General features: G+C 35.5%; 1 protein-coding gene across 1 annotated transcript in view; it reads right to left on the bottom strand.

Annotated features, from left to right (window-relative positions):
* The window catches only part of LOC101018926 (T-cell immunomodulatory protein), a 202,296-nt gene that overhangs the window by 140,418 nt on the left and 35,618 nt on the right, over positions 1 to 26,260 (bottom strand). Inside the window, exons 3-4 of the mRNA XM_031657927.1 lie at positions 5,155 to 5,249; positions 2,664 to 2,836 (exon numbers count right to left, since the gene is read on the bottom strand). Coding sequence (XP_031513787.1) covers positions 2,664 to 2,836; positions 5,155 to 5,249 — 268 coding nt within the window. The remainder of the gene's footprint in view (positions 1 to 2,663; positions 2,837 to 5,154; positions 5,250 to 26,260) is intronic.

Raw genomic sequence — 26,260 nt, 5'->3', positions numbered from 1 at the left:
GTGTTCCCTTTTCTCTGCAGCCTCACCGGCATCTCTACTTCATAGAGAAAATTAAAAAGAATAATGGCTAGAAATGTTCCCACAGATGTAGGCCCTTGTACTATCAACCTCTATGCCTTTTTTAAAAAGTAGAACATCTGCAACATAATGTAACCTTTCATTGCTGAGTCAGGGTCATTAATGTAAAGGTAAATTATTGTATAAAGCTGAGGATGCGGATGAAAATGCAGATTATAACCGAATTAGGAATTCCAACTTACTAGCTGTATGATATTGGGTAAGTTGTCCGATTTATCTCAGACCATTTTCATATTTGTAAAATAAAGATAATAACTAACCTATGAAAAATGAGGCTAGAGTAATACAAAGTAAAATTACTTCATAAACAAAAACCATTTTTTCCCCAGCATTAACTAACAGGCAATATATTACATTTGGCCATTTACAGATGTACTTGCCATTTTATAGGTTTGGGATGCTCTCATAGCTGATACTCAGACTTCTGAGTGTGCTTCTTTGCTGCCAAAAACGTTTTTTATTTTTAGCTACTTCTAGGCTTGGAACTCCTATAAAAGCCCAATGGAAGCTCAGGTTTTGCTATCCAGTTTCATCCAGTGACTTGCAATATATTAGTAACAATAAAACTCTTCTTAAATATGTCAACATTTTGACTGTATCATACAAAGGTGATAGGAATAGTCAGAATGAAGACTAAGAGTCACACTCTTAAATGCAGTCACTAGATAAAATTCTCAAAAGAAGGAAGAAATATTCACTCTATGTGCTTGACATAATGATACATTACTAACATAACTTCTATAGTACCAGTGTTAAACAAATATTTATTTATTACTAGGAAATTACAATCTGTCCTTGAATTTTAGAAAATGACCTAACAAGGTCTAGAGCATTAATTTTAATATGATTTGTCAAATTTTCCTACAGAAATGTAACAGCAACTCTAAATAATATTCAGATTTAATTTAAAGTTAGGGCTACTTCTCGTCTGTGATGGAATGAACATTGAGATGAACTGAACTCTATCCTTCAATTTTCATCTACCTTAAAAGAACAGAAAAGAAATAATTGATTTTTACACAACTGCTTTTATAATGGTATTAAGACTTTCATAAAAAAGTACAACTGCCTTTAGTACTTATTTTTCCTGCAGAACTAAAGTGTTCACTGCTGAGTTAGCAGTTGATACCATCTGTATTGCTAAATGGCAAAGGAATTGTTAACAAAAAACACTGTTGATAAAGAACTTTTATAGTAAAATATAAATTATTTAAATATTCTAAGGATGAGTAATCACAGGATTAAATGAATTTAAAATGTAATTTCTTATTCTTCTGAATAGACCCAAGGTCTAAAATAAAGTAATTTTGCAGTTCTTTGTTTTTATGTGCCACTATGCTTTCAAAAGGAGTAACACTCACGTTCCATTCAGAAGTTTGTTTTGGCTATATCAGATCTGTTTCACACACGTAGGTTATAAGTACATATTAAACTCTGCATAACACCATGGTCATGTCCTTGGAAAACTCTACAAACATGATGCAGAGACATTATAATTTCAAACCAACGTGCTTAGGAAAGTTAACATACAGACTCTCCACGCTTTTCTATAAATAGTTTAGGAACACTCACTAATGATAAATATTTCTCTAAATATCAGATTTCCAGACAACACTGGTGTTAAAAGCAATAATAGGTCTGACTTTTTCTGAAGAAGTTGTTTTGTATCATGAGCCTGAATATGGAGCTGAATCACTAGTAATTCCAGAGTCAACAAATAAATTAATACTCAGAAAAATAATGTAAAAGGAAAGAAAGAATAAGGGCCAAGGAATATCATTAATTGTGAGATGAATAAAATGATAAGGTATTAAAATTTAGGAACAGTCATATTTATGGCATCTGTCAGGATTCAAGCTAATTATGAGTTTAACTATATTGGTTTATCTATTGGTACTTCTATTTCAAAAATTAAAGTAATTGCAGCATTAAAAGTCACTGCTAATGCAATAAATGTACTCACAGTTTACACATACAGAAAGTATCAATAGTCATGGTGGAATTTCCAGTGTCATTACAAAACAAGCAATAATAATGTAACAATTACCAAATGTAAAATCAATACGCCAAGAGTATCTTTCTAAGTCATTCATTTACTTTTACCTTATTTAATCTTTACTATAACATCACGACAGAGGTACAATTATTACACTTATTTTACACATGAAGAATTTGAGTAATATGACCAAGGTCACACAGAGGGTAAGTGGTTGGACTGCGATCAAAGCCTAGAGTCAGTTCTTAACCACCAGTGTCTTCGGTCTCAAAATGTAATTGGGTCATTTGCCTATAAAAACTTTTGACCTCTTAAAGATTAAGTTTTACTGAGTGAAATATAACTTTTTACTTCAGACTGGGTGTTCATTTTTGTTTTACAGATAATGAATCTGTGGGGAAAAAAATAGGTATTCTAAGCAGTTGTGAGAAGTGCAGGGATCAAATTAAAACACAAGAACTGAGCTCATCATGTTCCTTATTTAAGAGATTATAACATATTTAGGTACTATTCAGTTGCAAAGCACCATGGTTCGCAAATATTTCTCACACAGTTTACAAATATTTCTCGCTTGATTTAATTTCCTTACCTTCCAGATGTGTTCTTTAGTATGACCAGAGCATCTGGATAGCCATCCATATTGTAGTCTCCAATATGAAGGGTAATTGGAATTGGTATTTCAGTTGGTTGCTGTTCATCCACAAACGGCACAAAGCCCCAGAGTGTGCCCTTATTACTGAAATCTTGTAGGACTGGAACCCACTATGGATTAAGAGAAAAGGATCAGACTTTATAGTTATGAAAAAATTTACAATTTGCAAAACAAATGATCCATTAAGTTTTCAAGATAAGCATTATTTTACTTAACGTCTTTATCTCTACAATATGGTAGGGTATCATAATTTACTCTGGTGAATAGGTGACACTCTGGGGAAAGAAAAAAAGTAGTCTCCGTTAGAATTTATCCTAGTCATTTTTGTCTAACTGGCACAGAAAGCCTTAGAAAGTTTTTCACAATATTGCACGAATCTTAGGATTGAACTGATATTAATACACATCTAGTCAGATTACATAATTTAAAACTGTGTCACATAGAAACACTCAAATGAATATTTTAAAAAAACTAGAGCAAACTGTAATATCATCTAATACTGATGTCCTTTTGGGAGGACCAACTTAGGAGGAAAGTTAGAACATGACAGAGACCCCCTTGTTCATTCTGCTGCTGTGCCTCTTACACATGCAGATGACTTCAGTCATTACCTTCCAGCCGAGCAGCTCCTGAGGCTTTGCAAACAACACCAGGCCTGACAGGCTTCATCAGTAACTGACAGGCAATTCTCAGCCAAGAAGAATGAGCTCTGTCACTAAAATGGCCGGAAGCTACATTTTTAGTAAATTCCTTTATTTCTATATTAATGGCCATGAAGAGAACAGAAAGAACAGGCTGATTTCAAAATAAGCTTTTAGAAATCCCTTTCTCTTCAGATAACATAAATCTTCACTTTTTAATAACTAGAAATCTGAAGAGTAGAAATCATGCCATTACAGTTATAGATGTGCCCACAATTTGCTGAGTATGAATGCTGGCACATAACCTGAAGATGTCTGAGCAGAAGCAGGCACAGCTGACTTGAGATGGCAGGAGACCAAACATGCCTAGAGATTCCTTTCCTTTCCTTCTAAGCAGGTGACTCATTTATATGGCTGAAAGTCAAATTATATTAAAGACGGTTTCTTGAAAAGGGGTTAATAAACAGAGTATCTGCAATAATTTATATATTTTCCAAAGAAAGTATAATTTACCAGAGAGAAAGGAAACTTGGAAAAGACATATTTACAGAAAATGAATGTTTTAAAAAAATTGGTATGCATCTTTAATAATTTTTCAATCTTTCTTTAAGCAAAACAGTATTATTTTATATATCATTAAAATGTTTCAATGGTTTCACTTGATTTTTTAAAAACTGTTGGGTTTTATTTTAGCAGATGAGATATTTCACTGCCACGTTATCAGAAATTTCTGAAGAGGCTGACAGGTTATTAATGAGGATAAACCACATTGAATAAAGTATTCCTGTTAAAGTAAATGTATTAAGGCCTAAAATGTAAAAAGATTTTTCAGTATCAATATGACACTGATAATAGTCACCAAAGAACCGTGACATTTATCTTCCCAGAGAGAGAGATGACTGTATAATTTGAAAATATTCTTACAGTAGTCTGTCAATAGGCAATAATTACTAGGATTACTAATAATTATGAACCAATGATTAAGTGTTACTTGATCTAAAGTTTTAAGTGATTCAAAACCTTAAAAAAAGTTCAAGATAAAACTTACAGGTAGAACAGTTAAATGCTTTCATTTATTTTATTTTAAGGCTAGTAAAGTGAAGCAGTGGGGGTGGAGAAGAAACAAGGACATCCGTAACTGGCTTTGTATACTTAACACCACTGTATTCAGACTGGCCAGTTAAACGCTTTTAGAATGTTGACTGTTTGAAGATTTGTTTTCACATAAAATATGATGCTCCCTTTCCATAAGGGCTATAAAAGTCAGTATGTTATTCTATCGTTTATTACCCCCCAAAAGAAAATAAAACAATTCTAATAAGATTGTTACAACCTATCATTCCCATATTAATCCTCCACTGTGACTGTCAGATTCGAAACTGCTTACCTACAAGTTACAGGTAAAAGTCAGCAAGAGGTAATAAAATAGGTTTAGATAACACAAATAAAAACAACATCAGCTGCGAAAATAGATATAATGTTCTTCTATGTAACCTTTCATTATAGTGTTTTCTGCCATATTCCTGGCATATAAAAAGCTAAAAGATCATTTAATTATAGTATCCAGAATGGGTTTTCTTCACCAGAAATAATTATAACAATGCTCCTCCCTCAACAAATTAAAAAATAATAGATTTAAATGCATTTCATTAAGTTAAAATGAGGAAGTTGGTAACTTAATTTTGGGGTTCCCTCTGTTCTGATTCTACAGGTAACTTTTCTAACCTTTGAAGATTTTTTTCCAAGCACATAAAAAAAAGTTTACATTAAAAAGCAACTTGATATACCTGCTTTGTCCCAGATCTCACTAAGTAGATGGTACTCTTTTGGCAATTTTTATCTTCACAGCCTGGCAGTAAATGATCCATGTGTCCATCTCCATCTGCCAAAAGAAACTTCAAGAGTCCATTAATAGTCACAAAATAAAGTGTTCTTGTATGGTATATTACATTTATTATTTGTTCAAAGTCTACATCAATCTGGATAAAACAGAAGAATTTGACATGTGGCTTCAAAATGAATATGATTTTATTCATATTCTGGCTCTTGCAACTGATTATCTGGACTATGTCTTGTTCTAAATTGCACACTTCTGTGTGGTTAAGTATTTCTATAGGAGGGAGGGGGGCAAGGGCTGAAAAACTATTGGGTCCTATGCTATCTGGGTGATGGGATCAGTCATACCCCAACCTTCAGCATCACGTAATATACCCATGTAACAAACCTACATATGGACTCCTTGAATTTAAAATAAAAGTTGAAATTATAAAAAGGAAAATGTATAGTGTTAGTAAGAGCCCCCATTTCAGCCTGTAATGTTAAAATCATCAATTTTGTAAAATGTAGCTTTGACTTATTTAAGTAATTATCACTGCTGCCATCAAAGAGAAAAATAAGCATTATCAATGGTAGTCCATTATTATACGGAGTATTTTAAATGTGAGACTCTTATCTTTATACACACGTAAGAGCCTTTATTCTGGATGAACTTCGATCCAATAGTTATAAAGTTCTCAGCACTCTGGCTTCTTAAAAGCACCAATAAATTTTTATCAATGAAAGAGCAAATGAAGGGAATATAGATATCCTTTCCAAGTGACCATTTTTTACAAAGCTGCACAGTATTTAGCTAAGGCCTATAGAGGTGAGGTTACAGAGGAAGTCAGTAAGTTACTGAGGTTACTGAGGAGTCAGCTCCTCTAGTGCTCGCTCCCATCTAATGTCCCCACTACCTGATGGGGTTTACAGATTTTGATGTTCCAGAGTTAAGTCTCTTTATGTGGACATTCACAATGCACAATCACTTAGCTTTTTAATTTGGGGACTGATTTTGTATTGTTTTAATCACTGATTTATTTGCTATTGTTTACTATATTATTTAACTTGTGCCTGAGGTAGTATATACACTTGGAAGAAAATAAAAGGATTATTAATACAGAAATATGCTTCATTGTATATTTAGTGAAGCATACTTACGTATTGAGAGCTATGTAATTATTGAAAGCCTATCGAGTCTCCAATAATGTATTCAAAAGGAAAAAAAAAGAATTTCAGGCTGAGTGGAATTAAAATCTAGCCAATGGAAACTGACTTCAGCATGGAAAAGTAAAAATGCACAACAAAGTAAAAAATGATTTTTCATTTAATTTCATGATTTGATTACTTAGGATCCTCATGATTAATACCATTTATGATGATAAACTCTGCCTTAGAGGAGTGCAACATTAAATACAATAGTTGAATTAATAATAAAACACGTAGAGAACATCTGTACATCTGTAATTTGGCAACATATAGATTTGGACTACTGAGAATTATGTAGGTTGACAGATAAAAATGCAATTCTAGGCAGGAACACTTGAAAAGGAGAAGGTTTTCCAAGGAGATAAACATATATCATGGCTTAAAAAAAAAAAAAAAAAGAGCTAGCCAAGTAAAAAACAACTAATACAAAAATGTGATTTACAAACTGGCTCGAGTGATAACACAGACTTCATCAAAACCAAATCACTTTACTGTAAATCAATGGGAGAACAATTTGAAGAGCATTACCACAGTTCTTCCCTTCATTTTTAGCCCAATGACAAAATGCTCATATTAGAATCTTATTCATACTTTACTTTTCCCCTAGTTTCTCTTTCTTCCAAGTAGTTTCATATATCTCATGAATCTTTTGACAATCAATTGGTTGGTATTTTTTCAAGTGCTCTAACAAATATCTAGTAAACATATATCTAACTCGTGTTAACAGCATAATCATGCATTTTAGTATAAATTATCAGTAATATTTTATAGATATGGTCACAGAAAACTAAACTCAATCACAAAATGTGTTTCTTGTGCTATTCTAAATGCTACACACACACACACACACACACACACACACTTTATTTATTTATTGAGACAGAGTCTTGCTCTGTCGCTCAGGCTGGAGGGCAGTGGCACGATCTCAACTCATTGCAACCTCCTGCTCCTGGGTTCAAGCAATTCTCATGCCTCAGCCTACTAAGTAGTTGGGATTACAGGCGTGCGCCACCACGCCCAGCTAATTTTTGTATATTCAGTAGAATGCGGGTTTTGCCATGTTGGCCAGGCTGGTCTCAAACTCCTGGCCTCAAGAGATCTCCCTGCCTCGGCCTCCTAAAGTGCTAGGATTACAGGCATGATCCACTGCCTCTGGCCTTATTTTTAAAAAATATTTAGGTGAAATGACAGAAATGGTTTTTGAGAGTACAATTTCAAGAATACAATTTCAAAGGAAATTTGCTCTTTTAAAGGAGATAAACTTTTAAATTTACATATTTCAGTTTTCTGTACTTTTTTAAAAGCTTTTGTATTTGGTAGCAATTTATACTTAAAGTTGCAATAACAGAAATAGTAAAAGAAACATCTATTAAGCCTTTAACCACATTTGCCTATTGTTAACATTTTACCCCTTTCACAAAATCATTTGTGTTCTTTCCCTCTTTGAAATAAATTTTTTTTTGAACCATGTATATAAGTACATACATTAAGGTCCTTTGCCCCTAAATGTATCAGTGTGCATTCCCTAGGAGTAGGGATATTCTCTTATATGACCACAATACAGTTAACAATTCACAATTTACACACAAGCAATGCATTTATCTAATGTGCTATCTATATTTCAATTTTTTCCACTGACCTGTTGTCCCGTAGAGCATTTTTGTCCCTGCAGCACAGGATACAGTGCAGGACTAGAAATTGCATAAAGCTGTTACTTAATAGCCTCCTTTCATTTGGAATGTTTCCACAGCCTTTCTTTGTCTTTTATAATTTGCGTATCTTTTTAATCTCACACTACAGGAATATTTTATGTTTTAATATATTGTTATGCCTGGGGAAGAAAGTATTTTTAATATGGGAAAAATCAGAGGCGCAAGGCTAGGAGCTAGAATTACTTTAAGCAAATTCTCAGAGAAATAATGTCTCTTTGTGAGTAGATTATAAAGAAGGGCATGCTGATGGAGGTGCTGGCCTGTGAACTTGGCACAGTACTTAAAGAACCAGGAATTTATAACTTCGGATTGTCTTTTCTTTGGGACTTCGGTAAATACGTATCTCAAGCTTTCTTTCAGGCCAAAATTCTTTCTCAAAAACTCAAGAGAAACTGCAACAGAAGGAACAGCATTTTGATTTACTTATATTTACAAAAAACAGTGTAAAAATCAGCCTTTTTCAGGACTGATCATCCTAAACTAACAAACATATGCTAACTTCCCTTTGATGGTAACTTTAGCCAAATTACAAATGAAATTCTTCTCTAAAACATATAAATACTTTATTGAAATATAATTAAGGGTTTAAAACTGATTTAGAGAAACTAAAACTGATTTAGAGAAAATTTTAAATTTTAAAAGCAAAACTAAAGTGTTACTGTTCTTATAAAAGTGGATTACAATGAATTTTTATATATAATTTTGTTTTTAATTAAGCAGAGAACAAAAAAAGATGCACATAAAAAAGGTTCACATATATCACTTATTCTCTTAAGCATTCTTAATATTTTCAGTCTAATGAAGTTAACTGACCTGTGGAATTGTTTAAGCAAATTAGAACTCATTGCTCTGCCCCCAGATTACCTTTCCAACTTTGTTAACCACAATTTCTCTAATGCAGTGGTTCTGCAGCCTCTGAATCAGCTGGGAACTTGTTAGAAATGAGAATTCTTAGGCTCCTGCCCAGATCTAATGAATCAGAATCTCAGGAAGAAACTAAAAAAAAAGCCGTTTTACTCCATCCTGTGCTCCCCTCCAGTGGCAACCACTATAGCAGTTTCTTGTCTATCCTTCCAAGACAGTCTATGCAAATACATATACTACATATAATTTTACACAAATAGTAGTGTACTCTACACACTTTTTGGCATCCTAAATTTCTGACTTAATAATCTTTGAGATGGTTTCATAATGGTAAATCTGTATCTGTGTCATATAGATAATATAGTATTACATTGTATGAAGGTATCTCAGTAACTGATTCTCTACTGATATGCAAATACTGGGTTGTTTCCAATCTTTTGATAATCCAAACAATCCAACAGTGAATAATTTTGAATAATATCACCTTTGTGAGATTATATCTGTAGTATAAATTCCTAAAATGAAAATCATGGTTTCAATTGTTACATTAAATTAAAATTTATATTTTACGCTCCATAGCGGAATAGTTCTCAAACTTTTAAATACTCTGAAAAACTGAAGACCCCAAAGAGCTTTGTTTATGTGACTTATATCTATGCTTACTTATCGTATTAAAAATTAAGACAGAAATAGTTCAATATTTATTAAGTTAAAATAACCGTAAATATATTACATGTAAACACAAAGAACAATTTCATGAAAAATAACCATTTTACAAAACAAAGTTTTTGAAAAAAGAGTAGAACTGCCTGGCTTTAAAATAAAATTACATTTTAACACTGATTTTATATGCAATCTGTTGTAACATGTTGTTTTGTTTGACAAGTAAGAAAAAATGCAGTTGGTAGAAGTATTAAAATAGCCTTTTCAGATAACCCTGGGTATTATCCCATCTATCGCCAAACTCAACAAGTAATTTTTTTTAACGGTTATTTGCAATGAGGAATCCAAAGCCATATCAATGAATTTTCCCTACTCTGTTAATTAAAACCATTGGTCCATCTTGCACATTGAATGAATGCTTCATATCCATCTATGCATTTGTGTAAAATGCATGACTTTGTAAAATCACACATTGATCCTTTGAAAAATACTGGTTATGTGAACCTTTTAAATGTTGATACACTTCATGATACTGTATCGAAAATTCACATTTGTTGATATCACTGCAATCTCATCACAAGTCTTTAGATGTCGGGAAGCTGTCAGTTCATTGCAGATAGAAGTTTTCCAAAATTCAAATTTTTGCTTGAAAGCTAAAATTTTATCACTGACACCAAATACTGTCAGTTGTTTTCCTGATGTGACAAGCTCACTTCATTCATTTTAGAGAAAATGTCCATCAACTACCGAAGCTGGAATAACAGTAGTTTGTCAGTTGTTCTTTCAAGTAAGAAATGGTATTTTAAGAAGTAGCTAGTTTAGCTTGCAACTTAATCTCACCACTGCTTTTTGTCAACACAACCAACATACTTGGTACGCAGATGTGTTTCACGCATATTTTCCAACACAGACCATGATAAAGATGTATACTCAAGGGTTGAGACTTACTAAAATTATTGTTTTTTGTAGATTCATCAAAAGAATTACTAAGTGAAACTGACCACGTTTCTTGTTCCCTTCCTCCTCCTCCTCCTTCAGTTTAAAATTGTGAATGTATGGTGATGAAGACCACAATGAATACTAGTGAAGTTTGGTGCTACTACTTTGATTTGTGCTACACTGGAAGCAGCTTTATCCATTGCTTTGCTTTGTCATTGTAAATGTCAACACGTGAAAAAGTCAAATAATATTTTAGTATTAGTGTAAAAATAATTTTCACCTTGTGTAATCCTTGAGTTTCAGGGAGCCGCCCCTCCACAGGCTCATCTTTTTTTTTTTTTTTGTGAGACAGAGTTTCGCTCTGTCACCCAGGCTGGAATGCAGTGGCGCCAGCTTGGCTCAGTGCAACTTACGCCTCCTGGATTCAAGCCATTCTCCTGCCTTAGCTTCCCAAGTACCCGGGATTATGGGCGTGTGCCACCACACCCAGCAGAGGCCCACAGTTTGGATCACACAGAGAGGTTGCACCAATACCTCAATTATCAAGTGTTTTAATTTTTTGCCAATCTGATAAGTGAAAATGGTATATCACTGTGGTTTTCATTTTTGTTTTCTAATGAATAACGCTGTTGGTCTTTTACCTGCCAGTGTGTAGCAGCCCTTTCAAAATTAAGAAAATTATTCTTTATCTGTGATTTATTAATATTTTGCTTTATGGCTTCCACATTTTGCTTATATTTTATAAAGGCTTTTCCATTACACACATATAACTCTGTTTCCCCCACCCACACCCTGTTTTGTTCTAGTACTTTTGAGCATTAGTTTTACTTTTAAGTCTTAGATAAACCTAAAATTTATTTTGATGTACAATTATGAGTTGTACTGCACTTTTTACACATGGATGTTTCATTAGTTGTTTCACACCAATTATTGAATGATATATACTTTTCAGAAAAGAAACTAAATCTCTTTTGCTTTGTCTTTTATCTGTAAAATGATTAAAAGGAACAAACTTAGCTACCATATGTGATCACTTTAAGGATTAAATGTGGAAGAAAGAATTTGGAAAAAAAAACTTAAAGCAGTACACAAACATAAAGGAGTCCATTATCCCTACCTAGCCCTATCACTGTGGTATTCTGTGTATTTAATACAGTGGTGTACTCTGCCTAGGACATAGGCAAAAGAGTAAAAAAATGCATTAACTCCTGGAAGGACAGAAGTACTTTTCCTACAGGGTTCTTACTTCAAGAACCCACTGCAAAGTTGTCAGTGGAAATACTAAAACACTTGGTCATGAAAAATGAAACTAACAATTTAGAATTTGACAAATGTTGCTCCATGGATGGAGAAAAAAATTGTAAGTGGAATGGCTAAATATTTCTATATACATTCTGGGACTCTGAGTTCAAAAACAAAAATAAATCAGTGATTTCTGATTACAGAGTAGAACATGGCACGACAGCTCACACAGGGAACAAGTCAAAATGCCTCCTTCCACCATCTGGAAAATCTACTCATGGATGACTGTAGCATAAATGAGCTATAAATACCACAAATCACATGACTAATTAATGGTAGAAGGTTTTAAATAGAATTCAAGGCTTTTAATATGTGAGACCCAGGGCTGAAAGATTTCTACACAGGATCTCTGAAACTGCATTTCTTGCTAAAATGGACTCTGAATATAGACAGAAATAATGGCTTTCTCATTACACTTGTCAAGAGATAGGAGATATATGACAGATAATGTATTTACATATAAAATGACATTTTCTTTTGTGATTCATTATTAATATAAAGTTGGAAATACAGGCTGAACTTTTTACAAATCCATTTCCTTTTTACTTTTGAAACAGTGAAGAATATAACTTTATATTTTTCAGAAGAACACATTATTAACATAACAGAAATTATTCTCACAAATATACAGAGTGGGGCATGGTGGTACACGTTAGTCCCAGCTACTTGAGAGGCCAAAGCAGGAGGACTAGTTGACCCCAGGAGTTGGAGGCTGTAGAGCACTATGACTGTGCCTGTAGATGGGCACTGCACTACAGTCTGGGCAACACAGCAAGACTCTATCTTTTACAAACACACACAATGCTACATTTTTTTATATCATAGGATACAACAATTATTATATAAACCAGGTTAGACACTTTTAGAGAATAAAATTAAGAATTTTAAAATAATTGAATAGTACAAAAATAGATGGCATGCATGAACATATTTACAATTCTTTATTTTTAAAATGCTCATAAACCAAATTATGACAATGTGAAACAAGTGCTAATACAAATTGAAAAAAAGATAAAAAAGATCATATCATCTATATTACTATGTGGAAGGAATAAACAATTTCTTCAAAATATTAATTTGTAAATGGCATAAATGAAAGAATTATGAATATGTACATGGGTTTACTTACTCTACTTCAGATGTTAAATAGCATATAGGTTGATTTTAAAGTTCTGCACATATAAATATAGAATTAATGTACCTACATTATTGAAGACAAGTCCACAAAGTACTAGAGCCTTAGTGGAACTTTAAAAATAAGAAATATATACTATTAAATAACTTGAGCATGATCAGAAAAGAAAAGCTATACTTCTGTAAGATGCTGCCAGTCACTGTCAGACATAGCATAACGCTGGGAAGTGTGACATGGTACCAAGGATACACAAAGTTAACTAAATTAGCTTTAAATTTTTGTAAAAAAAATTATTAATTTTTAATTGACAAAAAAATACATTTATGATCTACAACGTGATGTTTTGAAATATGAATATAGGCCAGGCGTGGTGGCTCAAACCTGTAATCCCAGCACTTTGGGATGCCAAGGCGGGTGCATCACCTGAGGTCAGGAGTTCGAGACCAGCCTGGCCAACATGGCAAAACCCAATCTCTACTAAAAATACAAAAAGTTAGCCAGGCATGGTGGCAAGCACCTGTAATACCAGCTACTTGGGAGATGGAGGCAGGAGAATTGCTTGAACCCAGGAGGTAGAGGTTGCAGTGAGCCGAGATCACGCCACTGCACTCCAGCCTGGGCAATAGAGTGAGACTCTGTCTCACACACACACGTAAAAGAAATATGAATACACTGTGGACTGGCTAAATCTAGCTAATCAGCACATGCATTTACTTACATATTTAACATTTTTTCTGCGTGTTGAGAGAACTTAAAATCTCATCAATTTTCAAGTATATATTGTTATTAACTATAGTTATCACACTGTATTTAATATAAACTTAAGCTTTGTGAATACTTGGCCATCAGAAAGGACATTCAGGATGATTGTTTTTCTCTTGCCAAGGTCTGAGATAAACCATTCTATTTATTTTTCTGATTGATATGAATATTTTTGTTATTTAAATTCCCAAATAATTGCCAGGCTTCAATAATATCTCATGGATACTTATCTAGTGATGCTTTTCTATTTTGCTGAGTATACCGATTCTTTTACTACCATTATGATTTGAATATTTGTCCCCTCCAAAACTCATGTTGAAATTTAATCCCCAATGAGGCACTATTGAGAGGTGTGGCTTTCAAGAGGTGATTGGGTCATGAGGGTTCTCCCCGCATGAATGGATTAACTCATTCATGAATTAATATGTTAATGAATTCATGGGTAATCATGGCAAAGAACATGGGTTATCATGGGAGGAGAACCATATAATTTTTTTTTTTTTTTTTTTGAGACGGAGTCTCGCGCTGTCGCCCAGGCTGGAGTGCAGTGGCCGGATCTCAGCTCACTGCAAGCTCCGCCTCCCGGGTTTGCGCCATTCTCCTGCCTCAGCCTCCCGAGTAGCTGGGACTACAGGCGCCCGCCACCTCGCCCGGCTAGTTTTTTGTATTTTTTTTAGTAGACATGGGGTTTCACCGCATTAGCCAGGATGGTCTCGATCTCCTGACCTCGTGATCCGCCCGTCTCGGCCTCCCAAAGTGCTGGGATTACAGGCTTGAGCCACCGCGCCCGGCCTAACCATAGAATTTTATATTTGGGAAGAAGATGATAATCAAAATCAAAATGCCATAAGAAAAGGAAGAGAGGCTGTAATCCCAGCACTCTGGGAGGCCGAGGTGGGCAGGTCACGAGGTCAGGAGATGGAGACCATCCTGGCTAACACGGTGAAACCCCATCTCTACTAAAAATACAAACAATTAGCCGGGCGTGGTGGCGAGCGCCTGTAGTCCCAGCTACTAGGGAGGCTGAGGCAGGAGAATGGCGTGAGCCCGGGAGGCGGAGCTTGCAGTGAGCCAAGATCGCGCCACTGCACTCCAGCCTGGGTGACTGAGCGAGACTCTGTCTCAAAAAAAAAAAAAAAAAAAAAAAAAAAAGAAAATGAAGAGAGGCCTGAGCTAGCACATTAGCAGGCTCAGCCCCCTAGTAATTTGATTCTCTGTGCTGCCTTGACTCTGCAGAGTCCCCACCAGGAGGAAAGCTATTACCAATAAGCAACAATGGAATAAGACAACTACTATACCTTGATGATTTTTTTTCCTAACTCAGAATTTTATCAAGCAAAGTCATGACCTATTCTTTTTCCTGTTCTGAGATTCCTCTGTTCTCTCCAATATGTGAATCAAGGTAAAAGCTGACTATCTCAGTCAGTTGGGGTAGTAATGGGGTGGACTGAGATTGGGTCTCAGTATACCCAATTCCAGCCCAGTCACCTGATGATGATGGAAATGTTTCCTAAACATTCCACATGGCAACAGCCTTGTTTATTTTACTTTCTGAAGTCTGGAAGAGAACAGGGAGAGGAAGATGGGACTAGATTATTCTTAAAATTCTTATGACTAAACCTAAAACTCTATGGCTATTGTTTTATATGAAGTATTAAATGTGCTATGAAATTATAATCATTTTAGCTTTCCTTACCAAAAATAAATATGTGTATATTTAACTATGCACAGATACAGTGTAACTTTTCTATAATGTTCATATGTCAGAAAAAATGAAGAGAAATCTTTCTATCAATAGTGCTTTAAAATTTTGGGGTATATCTTTAAAAATCAAACCATATATTATTTAAAATTTGGAGTAAATGTGATAGCTGAGAAGAAGGAAATTTATACACATTTCCTACACACAGTGTTAAAATAGAAGAAAAACACTTAGTATATCCTTGTTGTATAACTAATTAGCTTAAACATTCTTATTTTCTACCAAGCAGAGTGATACTTAAAGGCTAATACTTCTTTTGTCTGTTTACTTCTGAGTGCTCTCAATATAACAGAAAATAAATTCCACTGGGGAATCATTTTAAGATTAGCACATTTAAATGAAAGAGATTAAACTTTTTTCTGTCAATAGTCTCTCATTTTACTAATAAACTAACCTATTATGACAAACTACTAGCTAACTCAAATCCATAATCTGAATTCTAAAAATAAGCAAGAAACTGAAATAAAATCCTATTTTTTGCTTTATATATTTATTCACACCCACCATACAAGGTAGGGAAAGGTGGCTGCTAGTCTCTTCGTCAGTACAATCCTGCATTCAAAATAAAGCCTAAGATCAAAAGAACAGAAATGTATGTAAATATAAAAATCCACACTTAAGGCAGCAAGGACCGAAAAATGGTTCATTCTTATTTTGATTAGAATCAACAAGCATAAAATGATGGTAAAGTAATATTATTTTAAAATGAAATCTTTACACACAAAAGCTTTCATTTAATCCTAACAATCTAGGATTTTATATTTGGGCAGAAGATGAGAATCAAAATGCAAATGATTAAAGCTATTCTAAAGAATTCCTAAGAAAAGAAGCCATGCTTGGGGGCAGCAGAAAGGACAATGGGAAAGATATTGCTTTCAGGATTGTCTGTTACTGTGGTGCTTAGTCAATTCAGTATTTTTTCTATCTACAAAATGAGAAGGTTAGATTCCATGTATGACATTCCAAAATGCTACCAGCAGTCCACTTCTACTAAGGCCACAGTCCAGTTTAGGAGCGTGGGCTTAAGTCCATCATAAGGACTTGAGGTCAAATCTTGGCCATCACTTGCTAGTAGTGTGGCCTTGGGAAAGTCATTTATGATTTCTTAGCCTCAGTTTCTTTATCTGTAAAATGCATACTATCCCAATGTTTTCTTGTAAAGATTAAATGATGATGATGATGACAATGATGACACTAATAAGCAATCACTGAGTGTTTACTATGTGCAAAACAGTTATGAGTTTTATATATGTATTACCTCCTTTAATCTTCATAATAACTCCAATTGTGTTATTATCCTATATTACGACCTCCATTTAACAGAAGAAGAAATGGAAGTACCAAGAGGTAAGTACCTTGCCCATGAACACAGATTTAGTAAGAGGCAGAATCAGAATACAAACTCAGGCAGCCTGTGTCCAGAGCCCATATTCTCATCCATGGCCCTTTGCAGAGTTCTTGGCACATAAGAGCTAAATATGTGGTAGTAATTGTTAGAATAACAAACACTCAAAAGTGTCAAATGGTGACACTACATAAGCCAAATGTCAACATTTGGGCAGGGATGGGTTACAGATTCTTAGTTTCTTCTGGAGAGCATAAATGAAAGGGTGACCTTCAAAGAGGGTTGAAAATGCCTGGTACTGGTAAAAAATAGACGGGCAAGCCAATGGAACAGAATAGAGAGCCCAGAAATAAAGCTGCACACCTATAAACAAACAATCTTTAACAAAGTTGAGAAAAATAAGCAAAGGAAAAAGGACTCTCTATTCAATAAATGGTGCTGGAAAAACTGGCTAACCATACACAGAAGAATGAAACTGGACCCCTACCTCTTACCATATATAAAAAATAACTGAAGATGGATTAAAGACATAAATGTAAGACCTCAACCTAAAAAATCCTAGGAAAAAACCTAGGAAATACTCTTTGGGACATGTGCCTATGAAAAGAATTTATGGCTAAGTCCTCAAAAGCAAGTGAAACAAAAATAAAAATTGACAAGTTGAATCTAAATAAATTAAAGAGCTTCTGCATAGCAAGCAAACCAACCAACCCAAAAAACAAAAAACCCAAACTATCGATAGAGTAAAAAGACAACCTATAGAATGGGAGAAAATATTTGCAAACTGTGCATTCTAAAAGGGACTAATATCCAGAATCTATAAGGAACTTAAGCAAATCAAAAAGAAAAACAAAAATAACACCATTAAAAACTGGGCAAAGAACATGAATAGATACTTCTCAAAAGAAGACGTACGAGCAGCCAACAAACATGAAAAAATGTCCAATATCACTAATCATCAGAGAAATGCAAATCAAAACCACAATGAGATACCATCTCACACCCGTCAGAATGGCTATTAAGAAGTCAAAAAATAACAGATGCTGGCAAGGCTGCAGAGAAAAGGGAAGGCTTAGCACACACTGTTGGTGGAAATGTAAATTAGTTCGGCCACTGTAGAAAGTAGCTTGGAGATTTCTCAAAAAACTTAAAATAGAACTACCATTCGACCCAGTAATCCCATTAATGGGTATCTACTCAAAGGAAAATAAATTGTTCTACCAAAAAGACATCTGCACTTGTATGTACATCGCAGCACTAATCACAATAGCAAAGACATGGAAACAACCTAGGTGCTCATCAACGGTGGACTGGATAAAGAAAATGTGGTACCCGTGGAATACTATGCAGCCATAAAACCGAACAAAATCATGTCCTTTGCAGCAGCATAAATGCAGCTGGAGGCCATTATCCTAAGTGAATTAACACAGAAACAAAAAGCCAAATACTGCATGTTCTGATTTACAAGTGGGAGCTAAACCCTGGATACCCATGGACATAAAGATAGAAACAGACACTGGGGACTCCAAAAGGAAGGAGGAAGGGAGGGACAGAGGGAAGAGGGCAAGGGCTGAAAAATGGCCTACTGGGTACTGTGTTCACTATCTGGGTAATATGATCAATAGAAGCCCAGATCTTAGCATCACGCAAATATACCCATGCAACAAATCTGCACATGGACCCTCTGAATCTAAACTAAAATTAACAATTAAATGAAACAAAACAAAAACCCAAAGGAAATGGCTCCATTAAAGTGAACATTTATAAAAACTGCGAATAAAGGTTATCCTAACTTCTGCTTATACTCTTCTTTCATTGAAATATCTATCTTTGGGAGATTTACCTTTCAGATCCTTTTATAACCCACAATATTCTAAATAAACATGGGTTAGTTTAAAAGTAAAGGAAGGGACAAGTTTCAGAAACAAGTAGACTAATTTGAAATAGTCTTTTGAAAAATGAAAGAACAGTCTTGTCATGCTAATTTTGAAATTTTCATGAGAAAAATATTTTACATGTTGTTAGTAATTTTTTTGTATGATCAATGAGCTAATTAGTACTTTTACTCAGAAGATAAACATCTTTAATTCCCTTCAAAACTGTAATTATAATTTCCACTTGCAGGTATTTTTGATCACCTATGAAACAACCAAATACATAATTTTCTCAAATACCCCAAATGTTATTAGGACATCAAATTCTTAGGTCAAAGCACCTTTAAGAGCTCATTTTGTCCTTTCAATAAGACTCTTATGTATGAAATGTCTGAACCAGTGTGGCAGTTTTCTCACTCTGACTAAATCCTTGTTTCACAAGTAGCTGTGAACTTTTTGCCAGAAGGGTAGAGGTGGATGAAATCAACAGCTGCTAACAATGATATTCCACGGATTTCACAGAATATTGATTTTCAGTGTTAAAATCTTTATTATCCATCCTTTCAAGGGAAAAAGAGGGAATCAAATATTATGAAGCTGCTAAGTTCAAAAGCAAGGTGCACAAGGAATTCAAAGCTTTTACCTCTACAAGCACTTCACGGCCACTAAAAGTAAAATGTTCTAACTAATAACAAGTATAAAGATCCCTGTCACCTGGTGTTTCATTTACATATTTTGTTCATATTTTCCTAATGATCAATCCTTTTAATTTAAATAATCAGTCAACAGAATATAACAATTATCTTTGACTTACTTCTCACTGATTTCAAATTATGTATGTTAGAACTATAAAGGGCCACAGAAATTATGTCCTTTATCTCCATCATTTTATAGATGAGAAAACGGAGACCCAGAAAGGTTAAGCCATTTGTCTGGGATCAGATAGACAGGGAGAGGCAAGACTTGACTCCAGTCATGGGGTCCTTGAACCATGCAAGCTCTATCTAGGAATGGCCCAGAACCAGGTAATTATTCAATTTGTTAGGCATAAGTCACTGAACAACATCAGGATTTTCATGTCAGGCTTTCCAACTAACTTCTGCATTACAGCGGCAGTTTATTCAAAGGTACTAGAGCAATATAAGAGGTTATTCATGTATGAAATAATTGAAACATCATTTACTATCATATTTATAAACATACTTTAATTGTGTTCATAAGCACTGAATTAATTACCGAAGGGGAGAAAAACACCTACACATGCAGTTGTCTCAATTTTAATAAATATACAGTGCCCAAAGCTGTCATTCTCATTTTTTTTTCTTCCTATTCCTATACACATGAAGGGTATGTCCTGGGATGGAAGAAGGAAACTGATAATTCCTGAATATCTACTAAGTCCTAGTAGAAGTTATTTTATATGTACTACATTACTATTTAATTCTGACAAAAACTATGAAGCACATAATATTATGCTTAATTTACAGATGAGGACATTGATGCTTGGTAATATTAATCACCCAGGGAAAAAGCCAATAAGTGGCAGGCAAAAGTGGAATTTTAACTCAAGTCTGTCTAAGTTCATTATCCAAGGATGTCTCTTCTCTTCCTGAAACTGAAAAGTGTTTGTCAAAGGTTCACCCAGAATTAGAGACCTAGCAAGCAGCTGAAAAATACGTTTTTTCTCTGGATTGAAGGAAAATGGCCAATACTGGAGAATATACCCTTAAATATGACTTTGTACCTTGAGTTGATCAGTTTAGAAATAAGAAAAGCAAACATTCGTTATAAAATTTTTCTTTTAACGAAGTATATTAGCATTGTATTAAACATAATATAAAATGGCCACATAACTTTTATAAGTTCATGAAGATAGTAAGGGGTAGAGCTGGGGTTCATATCAAGAACTGTTTGGCTTTAGGACTACAGGTATGTTATTGTACTTCCCTATGGTCAGTTTTCTAATTCACAAAAGAAGCAGAGTGGACATAAGGCCTGCTTTGTACTTTAAGGAACTGGTTCTTTTTACCTTGGTCTTCAAGCAGGAAAACAGTCTTCATCATAGGCTAGGTCTTTACTAAGCAATATTAAATGTTGAAAAATATAATGATTTGAATTGAGATTTTAAAATTCAATGAACTGTGATACCAAATTTACATGACTTCATTTTATATGAAATAGTGCCTTATCAATTTAAATACCCACAATAGCATCTGGCACACCATTTACCATATTGGTATTTTGGCTCACCAGTAAGAAAGTCATGAAATAATAGTGTTAGTATGTGTAAAGGCTTTTAATCATGTTCTATTTTATTAATCATTGATTTTGCTAAGTACAATGAAATCCATGAATGTTACTCCCATTCAAAGAACCTCTCAATACATGAATATATTTCAGGCTGGGTGCAGTGGTTCATACCTGTAATCCCAGCACTTTGGGAGGCTGAAGTAGGTGGATGGCTTGAGCCCAGGAGTTCAAGACGAGCCTGGGCAACATGGCCAAACAAAGTTAGCTGGGTGAGGCAGTGTGTGCCTGTAGTCCCAAATGCTTGAGAGGCTGAGGTGAGAGGATTGCTTGACCTCGGGAGGTTGAGACTGCAGTGAGCTGTGATCTCACTACTGCACTCCAAACTGGGTGACAGAGTGAGCCCTGTCTCAAAAAAGAAAAAAAAAAAAAAATAAAAGAATAAAAAAGAAAATAAAATACATTTTATTCTATATTAAACAAACACTTAAATGTAGGAGCAGTGAACCTCAAAAAATTCCTAGAGCAAGTGATTTCTGAGATTTTGTTTCATTTTGTTTTGGGTCAATGATTCATTGCTTGGTTGAAGTCCTGTGTCAAGGCAAATTACACAGTTTTATAGAGGTGGAGAACTGTCAGCTGGATTATAACGCTGACTTTTGGGTCTATATAATTTCAACTCTGACAAACAAGAAGTTCCTGCAGCTCCTTTCCCACCCTGAGCTAAAGCAAATAATCATCAGTCAACATTAACTTTTCAGATAGGTCCCATTTTATGATATTACTCTCTATACATGCAAATACTATAATTAGAAAATATTCTAATAGTGTCCTGAGATGAGAAAATTTTTTTTGATAACTATCAAGAATTTATTTAAAATTAATGCAAAATGACTCATAGACTTACAGAGCTAAAATCAGAAAACTTATAGAAGAAAACTGGAAAAAATTTTTCTGTCCTTAGGTTATTAAGCAAAGAATTCTTAGATATGACATGAGAAACATGATATTAAAAGCAAAATTGGATAAACTTGACCTCATAAAAATTAAACATACACGCTTTTATAAAAACCTATTAAGATGGCTGGGCACCATCTTAATATGGCTCACGCCAGTAAACCTAGCACTTTGGGAGGCCAAGGCGGGTGGATCACCTGAGGTCAGGAGTTCAAGACCAACCTGGCCAACATGGTGAAACTCTGTCTCTACTAAAAATACAAAAATTAGTCGGGCATGGTGCGGGTGCTTGCAAGCCCAGCTACTCAGAAGGCTGAGGCAGGAGAATCACTTGAACCTGGGAGGCAGAGGTTGCCGTGAGCCCAGATCATGTCCACTGCACTCCAGCCTGGGTGACAAGAGTGAGACTCTAACAACAACAACAAAAAAGACAAAACAAAACAAACCCCCCAAACAACAAAAAACCCTATTAAGAATATAAAAAGACAAGCTGCAGAGTAGAGAATAAAAGAACTGCCAATTATGTACCTTATAAAGGATTTGTCTGAAGAATATATGAAGTCCTATAACTTAAGATGACACACAATGAGTTTCTAAAACATGGACAAAGAATTGGAATAGACATTTCATAACAGAAAAACCTACAAATGGCAAATAAACATATAAAAAAGATGTTCAGCATCATTAGTCATAAGGGAAATGCAAATAAACGGCAAAATAAGACACCACTACACACCAAATAAAATGGTTATAATAAAGAAGAATGACAATACTAACTGTTGACAAGAATGTAGAGAGAATAGAAATCTCATACTTTCCTGGTAGTGACAATATGGATAGCCACTTTGGAAATATAAAATGTTAAGCATACACTTATCATAGTGATCTGGTATTTCCACTCCTAGGTATTACTAAGAAAAAGGAAACCATATATCTACACAAAGTCTTTTAAGCAAATGTTCACAGCAGTATTATTTGTAGTAACCCCAAACTGGAAATAATCTAAAGTCTCCATCAACAGTTTACAGATAAATAAAAAGTCATATACTCATACAATGGAATACCACTCAGCAATGAAAAGGAACAAATTATGAATACATATTACAATATGAGTGAACCTTAGATGCTAATAAGTCGGAAATATAGTATGATTCTATTTACATAAGAAGTCTAGAATAGGCCAAAGTATAGAGACAAAAAGTAGATCAAATGATGTCAGCAAAACGGCAGAGTAGGCAGCTCCTGGATCTCTCACAGACACACAGAAAAAACAAGCTGAAACTATCAGAAATAACTATCAGAAATAACTGTCAGAACTCTGGAAAATGGTCAAAGGTTGACAGCAACCAAGCAAATGCTGGATCAAGAAAAAGGCAACTTGAAAATGGTAGGAACACTTGACAGCATTTTCCCTTGCCCTTGTCCTGCTGCTCTCGGCTGTGGTAGCAGTACTGAAGCAGTGACAGCACTGGTCCCTGGATTCTGAGGAAATACAGCAGATCTTACTTATAAATCATTGTGTATTTCTGTTCTAACGTGTCTAGGTACTATCTGGAAGATGGACAGAAGGTGCTTGATTCTCTTTTGGCTAACTTGAAACTAAGGACAGAAAAGCAGCAGACATTACTCAAAACACTCCAAAGCCCACAGATACCTGAGGCAAAAGATGATGGATCAAGTTATACAACTGGCATATAAGGCACTGAAGGAAAAGCTAAGGGAAATTCGTTAAGAAATTAGGGCTGGGCATGGTGGCTCATGCCTGTAATCCTAGCACTTTGGGAGGCCAAGGTGGCGGGTCACTTGAGGTCAGGAGTTCTAGACCTGCCTGGCCAACATGGTGAAACCCTGTCTCTACTAAAAATACAAAAATTACCCCGGCATGGTGACACATGCCTGTAATCCCAGCTACTCGGGAGGCTGAGGGAGGAGAATTGCTAGAACCCGGGAGGCGGAGGTTGCGGTGAGCCAAGATCACATCACTGCACTTCGGCTTGTGAGACAGAGTGAGGCTCCATCTCAGAAAACAGAAAAAGAAAAAAAGAGGCTGGGTGCAGTGGCTCATGCCTGTAATCCCAGCACTTTGGGAGGCCGAGGCGGGCGGATCACCTGAGGTCAGGAGTTCGAGACCAAAGTAGCCAACATGGTGAAACCCCATGTCTACTAAAAATACAAAAACTAGCAGGGTGTGGTGGTGGGGACGTGTAATCCCAGCTACTCGGGAGGCTGAGGCAGGAGAATCACTTGAACCTGGGAGGTGGGGGTTGCAGTGAGCTGAGATCATGCCATTGCACTCCAACCTGGGTGACAAGAGTGAACTCTTATCTCAAAAAAAAAAAAAAAAAGAAAAAAAAAAGAAAGAAAGAAATTAGGACAGCTGATGAATGCTGAAGATATAGATACTTGGTACCCTCTTGTGGAAATTTTGATGCCAAACTTTCAGCTGGAAGGTCAGTGGAATAACTTTAAAAAAAGAATCACAGCCGGGCATGGTGGCTCATGCCTATAATCCCGGCACTTCGGGAGGCCAAGGCAGGCAGATCATGAGGTCAGTAGTTGAGGATCAGCCTGGCCAATGTGGCAAAACCCTGTCTCTACTAAAAATACAAAATTTAGCTAGGCGTGGTGGCGGGAGCCTGTAATCCCAGCTACTGGAGAGGCTGAGGCAGGAGAATCACCTGAACCTGGGAGGTGGAGGTTGCAGTGAGCCAAGGTCACGCCACTGCACTCCAGCCTGGGTGATGGAGCGAGACTCTGTCTCATAAAATAAAAATAAAAAAAGAATTACAATGCATGGCTTTTTAGATTTTTGGTACATATGTTAAGGATTGTGAACAAACTGAAATGTCTGTGTAGTGATCCTCAACACAACCAATAAAATCGCGATTGCGACAGAAGGAAAAAAAAGCACTTGTGTATGGTGAGATGTGGTGGGGGAGGGTTGGGGAGAGAGGTACAGTGGGGTTTAGAAAACCACATGCATTGCCAGGGCAAGATGTGTGCTCAGAAAGGGACCAGAGAAGACCCTGAGTTTTCACCTGGGCTGCTCCCTAGACTCTGTGCGAGCCCCAGTGCAAGTGCTGAAGAAGGGTCCTAGCACAGAGCCAGTCTGCAAAGACTGGGAAATATGACTGCTGTTTGTTTTATTTATTTCTTGGTTTAATGTTTGTTTGTTTGTTTTTACTTCTTGCTATTCAAGGAAATCTCTGTCAAAACATTAGATGAACACGAACTGAAGGAACAGAAATTTCAGTGACATACATGACAAGGAATACAGTGTTTTTAAAAAATAGTTTGGAAAATTACTAAACAAATGGCACTATAGGCCAGGCACGGTGGCCCACGCCTGTAATCCCAGCATTTTGGGAGGCCGAGGTGGGTGGATCACCTGAGGTCAGGAGTTCGAGAACTGCCTGGCCAACATGGTGAAACCCTGTCTCTACTAAAAATAAGAAAATTAGCCAGGCGTGGTGGCAGGAGCACGTAATTCCAGCTACTTGAGAGGCTGAGGCAGGAGAATTGCTTGAACCCAGGAGGGAGGTTATAGTTGAGATCACGTCATTGCACTCCAGCCTGGGCAACAAGAGCAAAACTCCTTCTCAAATCCAAACAAACAAAAAACCAAATGGCACTATAAACAATGAAGAAAAACCCCTAGCAAATAGTGGGAGTGGGTGAAAATCTGATTTCCAGAGTTACATTATAATATCTAAATGTCGGTTTACAGCAGAAAAATCACAAGGCATAAAAAGAACAAAAAAAATTATAGCCTATTCAAAGAAACAAAATTAACCGACAGAAGAAATCCTGGAAGAAGCTTAGGCATCAGACTTACCAGACAAAAACCTTACTTTTTTATGTTTTTTTTTTTTAATTTTTAATTTTTGTGGGTACATAGAAGGTGTATACATTCATGGGTTACATGATACATTTTGATACAGACATACAATGTGTAATCACCTCAGGCATTTGTCCTTTGTGTACAAACAATCCAATTCTACTCTTCTATTTTAAAATGTAGAATTAAATTATTATGGACTATAGTCACAATGTTGTGCTAACAAATACTAGGTCTTATTCATTTTTTTCTATTTGTTTTTGTACCCATTAACCATCGCCACTTCCCTACTACTATTCTGCCCAGCCTCTGGTAACCATCCTTCTATGATTTCCATGAATTCCATTGTTTTAATTTTTATATCACATAAATAAGGGAGAACATGTCAAGTTTGTCTTTCTGTGCCTGGCTTATTTCACTTAACAGAATGACCTTCAGTTCCCTCCATGTTGTTGCAAATGACGGAATC

Source organism: Papio anubis, chromosome 18, assembly GCF_008728515.1.
Source record: "Papio anubis isolate 15944 chromosome 18, Panubis1.0, whole genome shotgun sequence".
Classification (NCBI taxonomy): domain Eukaryota; kingdom Metazoa; phylum Chordata; class Mammalia; order Primates; family Cercopithecidae; genus Papio; species Papio anubis.
This window is presented reverse-complemented; position numbering and strand designations above follow the sequence as displayed.